Below are 13,104 nucleotides of genomic sequence, written 5' to 3' on the forward strand. Positions count from 1 at the left end.
CACATGAGCCCGCAAACCACAGGGTCAACGTGCAGCCGTTCCCTCCTTTTCCCTATAAACGTGGTCAGACTGTGCTTTTGCAGGACCTGCATCGGAAAGCGGGGTAACTCGGCTTCTCTCTCTCTCTCTCCATCGCGGGCGGCACCCGGGTTCGAATGGTTTCCTTCGTGTCTGTGTGTGGAGCCCGCTCGGTTGCGGTCCCGGGGCCGGAGTCTGACCTGCCCCGACCTCCGGATGGTTGACTGACGGACCGTGATTTCCCTATGGGCTCCCTCCCTGATGGCGAACAGACAGGTGGCTTTCCGTTTTCAGCTGTTGCAAAAGCAGGCTGTTAGCACTGTTCCGCCTGGTTTGTGTTTACGGGGACCCCTCCATCAGGCTTGCAGTATATGCACGTGGCAGAATGCTCCTTAGAAGGGTTATTCTGGTTTTTCTACCGTCACTAGTGTTTGGGAATATCTGGTTCACGGAACTGCCTGGTCGCCTTGGTTGTAGGTCCCACAAGGCACTCGGAGCAAATTGTCAACACCCATTTGTTAAAGAGTGACGTGCCAGGTGGCTGTCCGTACCTAGAGCTTTTGCTGAAAAGGGAATATGAGTATCTTAGTAATTTTAAAATTTGATTTAGATTTAGCTTGGACAAACCACTACAGTCCCCAGTACGGTTAAACGTAGATGAATGCAAAATTCAAGCTGGGCTTAGAGGAATCGTGGAAACGTTTTAATGTTTAAGTCACTGAAACATGGGTGTTGGGTTGGAAGGGAAGGGATTTAAAGAAGATCCTGCTGATGGCTGGTCACTAGATACTCAAAAATCTTTCCTTGAAGACTTGAAAAAGGCTTCGAGTGACATTGCCCTCATCAGTGAAAATGCATGGAATTTGTCTTTCCATTCACTTCATTTACATTTTAAAAGTTTTGTGCTAAAATAGAGGGAATTTTTCTTTGTCGTGATCATTTTCCTATTTGGTCACATGATCCTGAAAATTAAATGTGTAGATAAGAGTTTAAAAATTACAGTGGATTGATTCCTTTCTCCCGAATATTAAACCAAACCCTTCCTGCCACTTGGCAGGGCTGGGGTCCTCTCTCCCTGGGCCCATTCTGTCCTTTCCTGTTCCCTGTATAAGACGCTCCCATGGTGGTGCTGTGACCCGCCTTCAATCTCTCCAGGGTCCCTCACTCTGAGCTTAGTGCCCAGCTCAGTGCCTGGCACACAAGTGACTGATAACTATTAGCATGGTGGATGCACTCAGAATATGACGTGTTTATTAAGTCCAATTTGTGAGTTAGAGCTCTGTGTGTGACTGACTTTTCATTCAGATGAGTAAGGTGACAAAGGCAGCTGTGATCACCTCTTGATTTTAAGTGCATTACATTTCAAGAAACACTAGCAGCAGGGCACCTAGGTCTTTTTTTTTTTAAACAACTTTGTTGATATATAATTCATACACCATATAATTCATCCATTCAAAGTATACAATTCAATTTTTTTTGGTATATTACAGTATTGCTTTTTTAAGTTGTGGTAAAATATATACAACATAAAATTCGTAACTTTACCTATTTTTAAGTGTTAAGGATTTAATAACATTAAGTACACTCACAATGTTGTTCAACCATCACCACTATTTCCAAAACATTTTTACACCTTAAACAGATACTCCATAAATAATTATATGAATGGATGTTGATAATTTAAAGAAAAAAATTTTAATATTGATTTCTAACCCCCTTTTTATTTGTTGTGTTGTCTTTTATACTTACATGAAAAGTTATTATAACTAAGATGGTACCATGCATTATATTAGTCTGATACTACTTGAAGTTCCTTATAATGGAAAACTGGGCAGTTCGTTCAAGTTTGAATGCTGAATTACTGAACTTTCTAGGGTCTCTACAAGTTGTAGAGCAAAATTTGAACAATATCCCTAAGTCCACTCTGATTTGCAGAAGATGCTTTCTCCAAGTTGATATTACACTGTTTGGCTTACTCTATTGCTATGTATTCCCTTTGCTTTCATAGTTGTAGGATACCTTCCACTTTCTTTTTATTTTATTTTATTTATTGTCTTAAGTTTTACATACGTCTCCTTTTTCCCCAATTGACCCCCCCCCAAAAAAACACACAACCATTCCCACCCTGGGCAAGCCCCCACTGCCCCAGTGTCTGTGTCCATTGGTTATGGCTAATATGCATGCATACAAGTCCTTTGGTTGATCTCTAACCCCCTCTTCCCCCCGCCCCCCCCCCACACACACACATATACACACACACACAACCTCCCCTGCCATTTGTCTCTGTTGATCATTATATCCCACATATGAGTGAGATCATGTGATATTTATCTTTCTCCGACTGGCTTATTTCGCTTAGCATAATGCTCTCCAGTTCCATCTACCCTCCACTTTCATAGGAGGTACTCTAGGGCTTCCTAAGACTAGAAAAATCTACATTATTTTAAGGTGCTAATTAAAAAAAGAGGGATTTATTTTAGGTACAAAGTGTTTTAAATACCTAGTTTTCATTCTAAAATTCTTAGCTTTTCTTTGCCTGTTATATTGCTTTTATGGATGCTAATCTCTTAACATCTTTTAAAAAAACAATTTGTGGCTTCTGGTTGTTTGAGCTTCCATTTCTAACAAGGAGAGAGCACCCTCTGGCATCAGTAGGAAGAAGGCTAGGCTAGGCTAGAACTTGGGAGCAAAAATTAGCGAACCCATTTTTTAGTAGGATTGGCAGGGTTATAAATAACCGTTAACCCCAAATCTTCACATATGGAGGGTTTCCTGTGTGTGTGAGTACATCTGTGCTTCTCATCTCAGTAAAATTTAATTAGCATTATAGCCCTGTTATTGTTTAGTTAATCGCACAGGAACACTGGGCTCTAGGTTTGGCTTGGGCCCTGCTAGTGGCCTGAGCAAACCACATAATTTTTGTGGATTCATTTTTGGCACTAGTAAATTAAGTGGGCTTGAGTAGACAGGTAAATTAAGTTTGCTCTTCTAAAGCTAGCTAGCATATTCTTGGCTGCTTCCTGCAAACTCACCATTTCTTTGAAGTTATCTAAAAAATTTGTTTTAATGATATATTCTATCATAATGTAGCCATCTAAAATTGAATATGATGATTGCATTTTAGATTTGTAACCACCTGTAACATTGATGCTTCCAAAAGATGCATTCTGTTTATCCTAGAGTTTTATGTATTCCCTGACCCACTGCCTCAGACCCTTGGGGCTTCTTCTGCCTCAATTTGAGAAGCATGGGACCCAGGGGACCCCTAGGTCTCTTGATGCTCTGATGTGGTATAACGCTTGACATAAACTAGAGTTTATTCTCTAGTTTTAGGAAATTATAAAGCCATACCACAGAAAAATATGATGAACCGATTGGAATGACTTGACTTCTTTCCCTGAAAATTAGAGATTGCAATTCTACTGTATGTAAAAGCTGTTTCATCAGAAACTTCATTCCATTTTAAGAAATGGATTGCCAAGTTAGAAAAGCCCTTTTACAGATGTCATCTTTGTTGCTCTCAATCTTTCTTGCCTGCAATTCTGTTTTCTTTCCTGGCTGCTAATTGGATTAAAGACTGTTTTGCCAACCATGGCATCTGGAGATGAGAGTCCTATCTTTGAAGATGACGAAAGGTAAATATCTTGCATTGCCATCAAACTAGCTTCTGAAACTTTCAAGATTGTTTTAGTCACTCAGAAGAGTTATTTATCCAGGCTACTTGTTAAAGGACACATTGTGTACAATTGCAGAATGCATGGTTTTGCTTTTCTATGAGGTGAAGGAGGGTATGAGGGTGGCCACCACTAAGGTGGCGTCCTTTATAGGACCTGGATATAAGATCTTCAAATCCCTCTCAGCACACAGTTCTTGGCAATCACTTCAAAATGATATAAAACCCATCCAGTAGCTCTGATTTAGAGCACACGGAGGAGACGAGAGGGAATGAAGGGTCGGTCGTAGGTAAGAGAACAGCTTCTTGAGCCAGAGTCCGAAGTTTAAATCCCATCCCACTTCCTGTCCTTGTGACCTTAGACAAGCCCTTAGCCTCTCTGAGCCTCAGTTTCCTCACCTTTAAAACAGGGATAACAATAGTGCCCATCCATGATGAGGATTCTATGAGTTAACACGTGTAAAGCTCTTAGAACAGTGACTGGCGCACAGAAACACTTCACTGTTAGCGATGATCATTAAGGCTGTCATGTTACTTCTCTCAAAGCTAAAAACCTCTATCAATATAATATTATATATGTCATGTACATAGGAAACGTGTTTTATATTAAAATATTTATATTTGTTTTATATTAAAGTGTGTTTAAATTATGCCAGAAACTCCTGACTAAATAAAATCCTTTATTTTTTAAATAAGACTTTCTTTTTCCTTTTTAAAAAAATAAGATTTCCTATAGCAATGACAAGAGTTACTATTTTCCGTAACATTTTAACCTTTATTATAGGACATTTCTTCCATGATGTCTCTTTTTCTCAGTCTTACTTTAGTAAATTAAAAAGTGTTTTTGTTAAAATTAATTCTTAGTCACTGGTTTAAGTATGAAAGGTTTGTAGAATTCTTCTTTTGGAATGATTGGATCTGGGAAAAAAAAACCCCAACAAAATACTGTACTCTGCTTTCCAATGAGGGGAGGGAGAAATAGAGACTTCTTACTGACCTTTCCAAGCATTATTCTGTAGCCTAGCTTAGAATACTGTCATAGATTCTTAATCCTATTAATGTTAAGGTGACTTTGTTTGGAATTACCTGACTGTATACCCATGAGAATACTTTCATCTTAAAGGAAGAGTGCATAAGAGAGAGAAGATAGTTACATGTACTGTGAGTGAGATTTCTTAGGTAATATCACTTTCATATTTTGTAATTTTATGGGTTTAAAAAATCTGTTATTTTCATCTTGGAAGGATTAGTTGGCTGTCCTATAACTGTTTCTGGCCTATTATAATTGCTGTATTTTATTCCCTTAGCCCTCCGGATAGCCTGGTAAAAATGACAGATCTTGTAGCCGTTTGGGATGTTGCTTTGAGTGATGGAGTCCATAGGATTGAATTTGAACATGGGACCACATCCGGCAAACGAGTGGTATATGTAGATGGGAAGGTAGGAAAAAAGCATGTTACTTTGTAAATATGGTATACAGAGAGATTTATTTTGTTAATGTAGATTCTTCATATGTGAACTCAGGCTTTTCTCTTACTAAAGTGGTTATCTTTATATTTTGGCATGTATCATTTTGCTCTACAAAGCTATTGAATCATAGTTAAGGAATTCATAGACCAGTGATGGCAAACCTTTTGACCTTGGCGTGTCAGCATTTTGAAAAACCCTAACTTAACTCTGGTGCCGTGTCACATATAGAAATTTTTTGATCTTTGCAACCATAGTAAAACAAAGACTTATATTTTTGATATTTATTTTATATATTTAAATGCCATTTAACAAAGAAAAATCAACCAAAAAAATTAGTTCGCGTGTCACCTCTGACACGTGTGTCATAGGTTCGCCATCACTGTCATCCTATATAATAAAACCCTCATATGCAAATTGACCAAACAGTGGCTATGATGATGTGCACTGACCGCTAGGGGGCAGACAATTAATGCAGGAAATGCCTTCTGGTGGTCAGTGTGCTCCCACAGGGAGCACAGAAGCTGGGCTCACAGCTGGCGAGTGCAGTGGTGGTGGTGGGAGCCTCTCCTGCCTTCGCTGCAGGTGGGTGGTAAGGAGCGAGGGGTCCCGGACTACAAGAGCCCCAGACTGTGAGAGGGATGTCTAACTGCCGGCAGGTGGATATCCCTCATGGGGTCCTGGACTGCAAGAGGGTGCAGGCCAGGCTGAGGGACCCCCCACCCCAGTGCATGAATTTCATGCACCGGGCCTCTAGTAGACTATAATATCTAATATTTAAATGTAAAATGCCTTTAGAGTCTAAAACCTTTGCATCACAAATTAATATTGCATCTAACTATGTAGCATTATCATTTGCTCACTTTAATCATATTATTTCTAACATTACATTTTCTTCCATTTGTGTGTTTTCAACTTTTCTATTTTATTACTTAGGAAGAGATAAGAAAAGAATGGATGTTCAAATTAGTGGGCAAAGAAACCTTCTGTGTTGGAGCTGCAAAGACAAAAGCAACCATAAATATAGATGCTGTCAGTGGTTTTGCTTATGAATATACTCTGGAAATTAATGGGAAAAGTCTTAAGAAGTATATGGAGAACAGATCAAAAACCACCAGTACTTGGGTATTACATTTGGATGGTGAAGACTTGAGAGTTGTGTTGGGTAAGTGGTTGCTGTTACTGCAGAATTGATTGGCTTTTTATAATGGCTGTTTAATTACTTTCTCTAACTGTCCAGCTCTTTTATGGGAGCTTTTTTTTTTCTTTTAAATCTTCATTGTTGAAAGTATTACATATGTTCCCTTTTACCTGTGTCCTCCCTCCCTCCCCCCCAGGCCTTCACCACTTTATTGTCTGTGTCTATGGGTTATGCATATAGGCATATAAGATCATTGGTTATTTACTTTTGAGTTTAACAAGTCTTCATCAATTTGCATTGGGATCATGATTTTCTCTTAAAAGTTTGTTTCATTTTGATTTTGTCTGTGAAGAAAATCCAATTTTTCAAATTTAGAACCAATTCAAAGTTGTGAAGTTAATGGACTTTTAGGAATCCAGTGTATCAAACCTTTCTAAAAATCATAAAGAGTTAACTTTATCATATATTATAATTTTTAATTTGTTACTTTTACAGAAAAAGACACTATGGATGTATGGTGCAATGGTAAAAAAATGGAGACAGCGGTAAGTTGGCCTTTTGATTATTCTTCACCCATGTGTGTGAGTTACTGTTGAAATGTTGCTACATTTCCTAATTTTGAAGGTTTTATCATTAACCCGAAGGTCCTCTTAGTTGAAAACAAAAAAGGGAGAAATTATTTCAGACTCCAAAATTTGAAAACCTTTCCCGGAAAGTGCTTGGGGCAGCAAGAATTTGGAAACAATTTACGTTGTAAGCTTGCCCGACCTCACTCTACCTTTCATTTCCTGGACCAGGCTCTATCCTAAAAAGAGTTCCCCCATTAGAAAATTCCTCCCCCCAAAGTTGCATATTCTGTATTTATTCACGTTAAAGTGGTGCTTTCTGCTGCTTCTCAACAGCACATGCACATTTTTAACATTCCCCCAGGTGAGGCCCATGCTGCTGATCCACAGGTCACTTTGAATAGGAGGCTTTATATCATACGCTCAAAACAGATGGTACTTTCCTAAAAGCAAAGTTTTTGAAAAAGAAACGATGCACATAATGTCAGATGGCGACACAAAGGCAGACAGGAAAGGGCATTGTCACAACCCCCAGAAGACAAGTGGAATTTATAGACTAGCAGTGCCAGAGGCTACACACTCATTGTGGCCACACAGGATGAAATCCCTGCCTAAACCTCAGTGTGTTTGGCTTTTGCTATCAGCTACTTGCACTGTGAGTGAGATGAATATAGGAGTGAATTCCAAGCTGGAATTAAATAATAGTGGTGTATATAGAATCATGTCCCTGAAAACTATATAATTTTATCAACCAATATCTCCCCCATAGATTCAATTAAAAAAAAAGAAAGAAAGAATAGTGTGGTATACATAGCATGGGGAGGGGGTGAAAGCAGAGGAGACTATATTGGGAAGCAGGGAGCTTGGGACTAGGAACTGAAATTGTCAGGTGGAAATTCCCACATGTTATTGGGTCACCTGGCCAGCAGGAGTACCTGCTTTTCATGCTGGCTTCAGGTGCACCAGGGCTCGAGAACGAGATGCTCTCTTCTCTAGTCACATTTTTAGCTTGCGGCACAATAGTAGATGCTGCCATCATCTCCCCTGTCTGGTGTAGGTATAGAAAGATGAGAAGAGGTGCTTGGTCCGGGATAAACTTATTCAGACTACCTAGAACAGTGATGGCGAACCTTTTGAGCTCGGCGTGTCAGCATTTTGAAAAACCCTAACTTAACTCTGGTGCCGTGTCACATATAGAAATTTTTTGATCTTTGCAACCATAGTAAAACAAAGACTTATATTTTTGATATTTATGTTATATATTTAAATGCCATTTAACAAAGAAAAATCAACCAAAAAAATTAGTTCGAGTGTCATCTCTGACACATGTGTCATAGGTTTGCCATCACTGACCTAGAACCTACTGGGTCTTAGAGATGTTTGCTCTGAGGAATTGCCCAAGCCATAAATCAAGACTTAATCCTGGCATTAATTCTTGAAGGGAAATTTAACCAGGACTCACTCAAAATTGATCCTCAGAGCTTAAGCCACTCTCCAAGTTCAATCTACTCATTGACTTCTTTTATGCAGAGAGGCTTGGCGAGCTCTTCGGTATCCTGTGACCCCTTTTGGAACAGCTTCTGTTACCATTCACATGGATTGGGCACCTGCTGCGTGCCCAGCACCATGGCCGGTGCTCCTTCCTGTTCTTACTTTCCTACCCTGCAGTTCTCTTGGTGGAGAATGAGCAGTTTGAACCACATTCACAGAATTCTCCAGTGCATATGTAAAGAACATTGTTTTATGGTATTAATATGGTTGTAAATTAGTTCCAAATAGTGTCCACCCTACGATGTCTCTGTTTCTCAGTAATTGATAGGAAACCACAAGTGTGTGGACAATAGCTCTTTATGACCCAGTCGCCTCCTCATTGTAACTACAGCCTAGTTTGCAGGACACTTCCGGCAGCTCTGTGTTCGGGCAGCCTCCCCAGTACTATGCACACCTGCAAGTTACCGCTTATTTCTCCTTTTCCTTTTTAACTCCAAGCATCATGACCAAGGTTATGAATCTGACACATTGTCAAGAAGCTACTTAGAGGAATTATGTTACTAAACCATTGCCCTGCCCTCTGAATTGATCTTTACAGAAGCATGACTTAAAAGACATTTTTCAAGGCTCAATATAAAAAAGAGTGGAAACACATTGCACTCCAGGTCCAGACCTGTTCACTTTGGAGGTGTTCGGTACACCGCTCCGAAGAGCTCTTGACCACATTCTTCTCAGAGCTAGGAAAGCGCTTCTCCTTGACGCACCTGTGCTTTCTTTGATTAGATTTTAGCTGCGGGACCTTGCTCTGTCTGCTTTGGCTGCCAGGAAGCTCACAGCCAAGTTTTAAGTCTGACTGGGGTTTCTTTGCTTTCTGGGGTAATTCATCCTTATCCTCTAATCCTCCTCTTCTTCCTTCCTTCTCTGTACTATTTGACCCCTATTTTTTTATTCCAGATCAGTACTATTCAGTATGAGCCACAGCCACGAGCTTTGAGTGTAACTTTTCTATTAGCCATAATGTTTTAAGGTGAAATTTATTTTATAACATATTTGATTTAAATCAGTCTATCAAAATAGTATTAACATGCAATCAATAGAAAGTTTTTAGTGAGTTATTTCACATTCTTCGTTTCATACTAAGTATTCCAAATCCAGTGTTTATTTTACACTTAAACAGCCTATCTCATTCCAGACTCAACACATTTCAAATGCTCGATTTTGCTACGTATGGCTAGTGGCTACTGTATAGGACAGAGCGAGTCTAGTTCTAGTAGTGTTTGTTCTCTCTGTATTTTATGGTAAAGCCACTTCACACCCTGAGGAGTCAGATCTTCAGAGTGGTTAAGAACACTCCATCCCTTGCTGACTAGGGTCTTTAGCAAGTTGTTTACTCTGGGTCTCACTTTCCTCATCTATAAAATGAGGATAATAGTATTTCTGTCAGGGTTCTTGTGAGGATGCAATAAAATAATGCATGTACACTGTTCTTGGTATAGAGTAAGTAACTAATACATGTTTTCTATCATGTTTACCTTTTTTACTTTTGAAAATACTCTGTATGTCGGCACAGTACATGTTCTATACACAGAGCCATGAGGTGCATGGCTTTACTTTCCTCCCAAACTTAAGATTCTTAGATTGTAGAGACAAGAAACTTTCAATTCGTAGCAGAATGTTAAAGCACCTAAGTACTAGTTTCTAATATTGCAAAGCTTAACATTTACCATGTACTTCATTTTACCACCCTTTTAGATGGTGTTAGTGCTCTAGACAAAGGTAAGTGTTTCTGAACACTAATTTCTCCTTCTCTGTTGGCCTAGGGTGAGTTTGTCGATGATGGGACTGAAACTCACTTCAGTGTTGGGAACCACGACTGTTACATAAAGGCTGTCAGTAGTGGGAAGCGGAGAGAAGGAATTATTCACACTCTCATTGTGGATAACAGGGAAATCCCAGAGATTCTTGAATGACTTCATGTTCATGAACATTAATCTTAAGAAGTAACAATCAGGACTTTTACATTACTGTGGTAATTAAATATGTTCAATATGTACTTCTGAGTACATTTGATCTGCCATGTTTTTATTTTTTTAGTTACTTGAAACTGTAATGTTCCAAGAGTCAGGGAAAAAATTATATACAATTAAAAAGACTTGCAATTTATTTTGTAAATAATGTAAAAATGTTTCAAAGCCAAATGGAAAATAAGATATGGACCAAAATCACTAATGTTTTACAAAAGGACCTTTTACTATAATAAACATTATAAAATAAAATTGGTGCTGCTTGATTGTTTCTAAAAATGGATGTCTTCATATATTTCTCACTTGTGCATATGAGACAGGACAACTTGAATGGGCATACAGAAATAACCAACAGTAGAAACAGACTCGCAGGGGCTACAGATTGAGAGTTCACTAGATGTAGAGCTATGTTTAAAATGTTCAAGGTAATAAAAGACAACTCAGAGAATTGCAGAGGGAACAGGAAAAATTTTTGAAAAAATATAGCATAATTAAAAAAATGAAAGCTGGTATAATGATATTAACATCAGTTAAAGTAAACTTTAAGGCAAAAAATTACCAGAAATACATAACACTTTAAAATAATTTTTAAATAGTTCAATTCATCAGGGATATAAATCATCTCTAAATTTTTTTTTGTTTTTCTTTCAATCTTCATTCTTACTGACTTTATCTTGGGGCTGCAAATTTGGCTTTAACACTGGCTCTGAGCCATAGTCGGAAAACCTGCCTTACACAGTCTGCATTTCCCCCCCTTTCTACTCTCAGACAAGGCAGCTGCGAGAAAAGAGTGTGTATTTCTTATAGGACCTTACTAAAGCCCACTAGAAGACTCCACCACCAACATCCCAATATTTTTTTATCAAGTCCTAGAGCGCTAGCCTCTGTGAACATGTGGTCAAAATCCCGAGATACACAGGTACCTTTCAACCTGCTTGCTTTGCTGCTATGGAACAATGATGACAATTTCCTAACTGGGCATGTGTGTGTGGGGGGCGGGGGGAGGTCCTCACTGCTCCTCATGTACCTCAGCTCACATTCCCCATTTTAGGACTGGCAACTTGCAATATCCCACTTTTGGGAACCAATTTATGTCTTCATTGGTGGTCATTAGTCATCTTGGGCTGCTATGACAAAATTCCATAGACTGTGGATGAAACAAGACATTTATTTCTCACAGTTCTGGAGATTGAGAAGTCCAAGATCAAGACACTGACTGATTTGGTTCCCCAGTGAGAGCCAGCCTCCTCGCTTGCAGAGAGCTGCCTTCTCACTGTGTCCTCACATGGTGGAGAGCAGTCATCTTTAAATTTGTATGTACCTGGTAATATTGCCTCAAACTCTATAAAACAAAAATTGACATAACTAGAATAGGCAAATCCAAAATCATAGTAGGATATTTTAACTTATCTCTCTCATAAATGCTAGGCAAAAACTCAGTAAAGATAAGTACACTTAAACAGTAACACAATTAGCAGACTTGATCTAATGAACATAGAACAATCTAATAATTGAAGAATATGGGTTTTTTACATGCACACTGAACATTTATAATACTTGATTTACATGCACACTGAACATTTATAATACTTGACCATAGTGTGAGTCATAAAAACAAGTCCCACAAAATTTCATGCAACCTAGAAATCAACAAAACGGTAATAAGAAAATCCATGAGTATCTGGAAATTAATAAGCATACTTCTAAATAAGCAGTAGGCCATGGAGAAACCAAAATGGAAATTAGAAAATATTTTGTTCTGAATGGTAATGAAGACTTCATATCAAAACTTATGAGATGCAGATAAAGATTATTATGATAAAGATTGCTATTGATCAGCTAAGCAAACATACAATTGGAGGAGAGGAATAACAGCAAAATAAATACAAATGGAAGGAAATAAAGATAAAGGAAAATTAAAAACATACGACAGGATAAAAAAGCAGAAAGCTGATTCTTTGTAAAGATCAATGCAACTGGAAAACCTCTACTGAGACCAATTCAGAAAATAAAGAAGGCACTAACCAATACCAAGGTTGAAAAATACATCACTATCAATCCACTAAACTCAAAACATTATAAAGATAAATTTGAAAATGTAGATGAAATGGACACATTCCTAGAAAATTGGAACTCTTTAAGATGAACACAAGATACAAAAATCTGAATATTATTTTAGCTATTAAATAAATCACATCCATATCTCAAAGAAAACATCAGGCATAAGGTCACTGGCAAAATTCTATCTTTTAAGAAGTAGTGTCAGTCTTACTTGTGTTATAACATCACAAACACCTTGATAACAAAACCTGACACAGACCTTAAAAAAAACTTAAGGGTCAATCCCGCTGATGAAAATAGATGCAAAAACCCCAAATGAAATATTGGAAATCAAACCCAGCACTATATAAAAAGGATAATACATTACAATCAAATTGCTCATTCTAGGAATGTAAACTTGGTTTAATATTTGCATGTCAGTCAATATAACTCACCAAATCAGAAAAACTTTGTGAACATCTTAATAAAATATAGAAAAATGATTTGATAAAATTCAACATCCTTTCATGATTTTTTAAAACTTACCATTACCAGTTTATTATAAAGGTTATAAATAACATGCTGATGAAGAGGTCCACAGGGCAAGGTCCGGATGGGTCCTGAGCGCAGGAGCTCCAGCACCTGGTCTATACATGCGTTTACCAATCCAGAGGCTCCCTTTCA

The 13,104-nt window shown here is 38.3% G+C and overlaps 1 protein-coding gene across 2 annotated transcripts; it reads left to right on the forward strand.

Annotated features, from left to right (window-relative positions):
• Positions 1–82: 82 nt before the first annotated feature.
• Positions 83–10,632, forward strand: FAIM (Fas apoptotic inhibitory molecule). Of its 2 annotated transcripts, XM_023749585.1 has the most exons (6): positions 93–103; positions 3,595–3,653; positions 4,999–5,131; positions 6,095–6,323; positions 6,795–6,844; positions 10,177–10,632. In XM_023749585.1, the coding sequence occupies exons 2-6, from the start codon at positions 3,610–3,612 to the stop codon at positions 10,324–10,326; spliced, it is 606 nt and encodes a 201-aa protein (XP_023605353.1). In that variant the 5' UTR covers positions 93–103; positions 3,595–3,609; the 3' UTR covers positions 10,327–10,632. The 2 variants fall into 2 exon arrangements, with proteins under 2 accessions (XP_014306531.1, XP_023605353.1); XM_014451045.2 differs by lacking the exon at positions 3,595–3,653 and having other exon boundaries at positions 83–103.
• The last annotated feature ends 2,472 nt before the right edge of the window (positions 10,633–13,104 follow it).

The sequence above is a fragment of the Myotis lucifugus genome, unplaced genomic scaffold, assembly GCF_000147115.1.
Source record: "Myotis lucifugus unplaced genomic scaffold, Myoluc2.0 scaffold_8, whole genome shotgun sequence".
Taxonomy (NCBI): Eukaryota; Metazoa; Chordata; class Mammalia; order Chiroptera; family Vespertilionidae; genus Myotis; species Myotis lucifugus.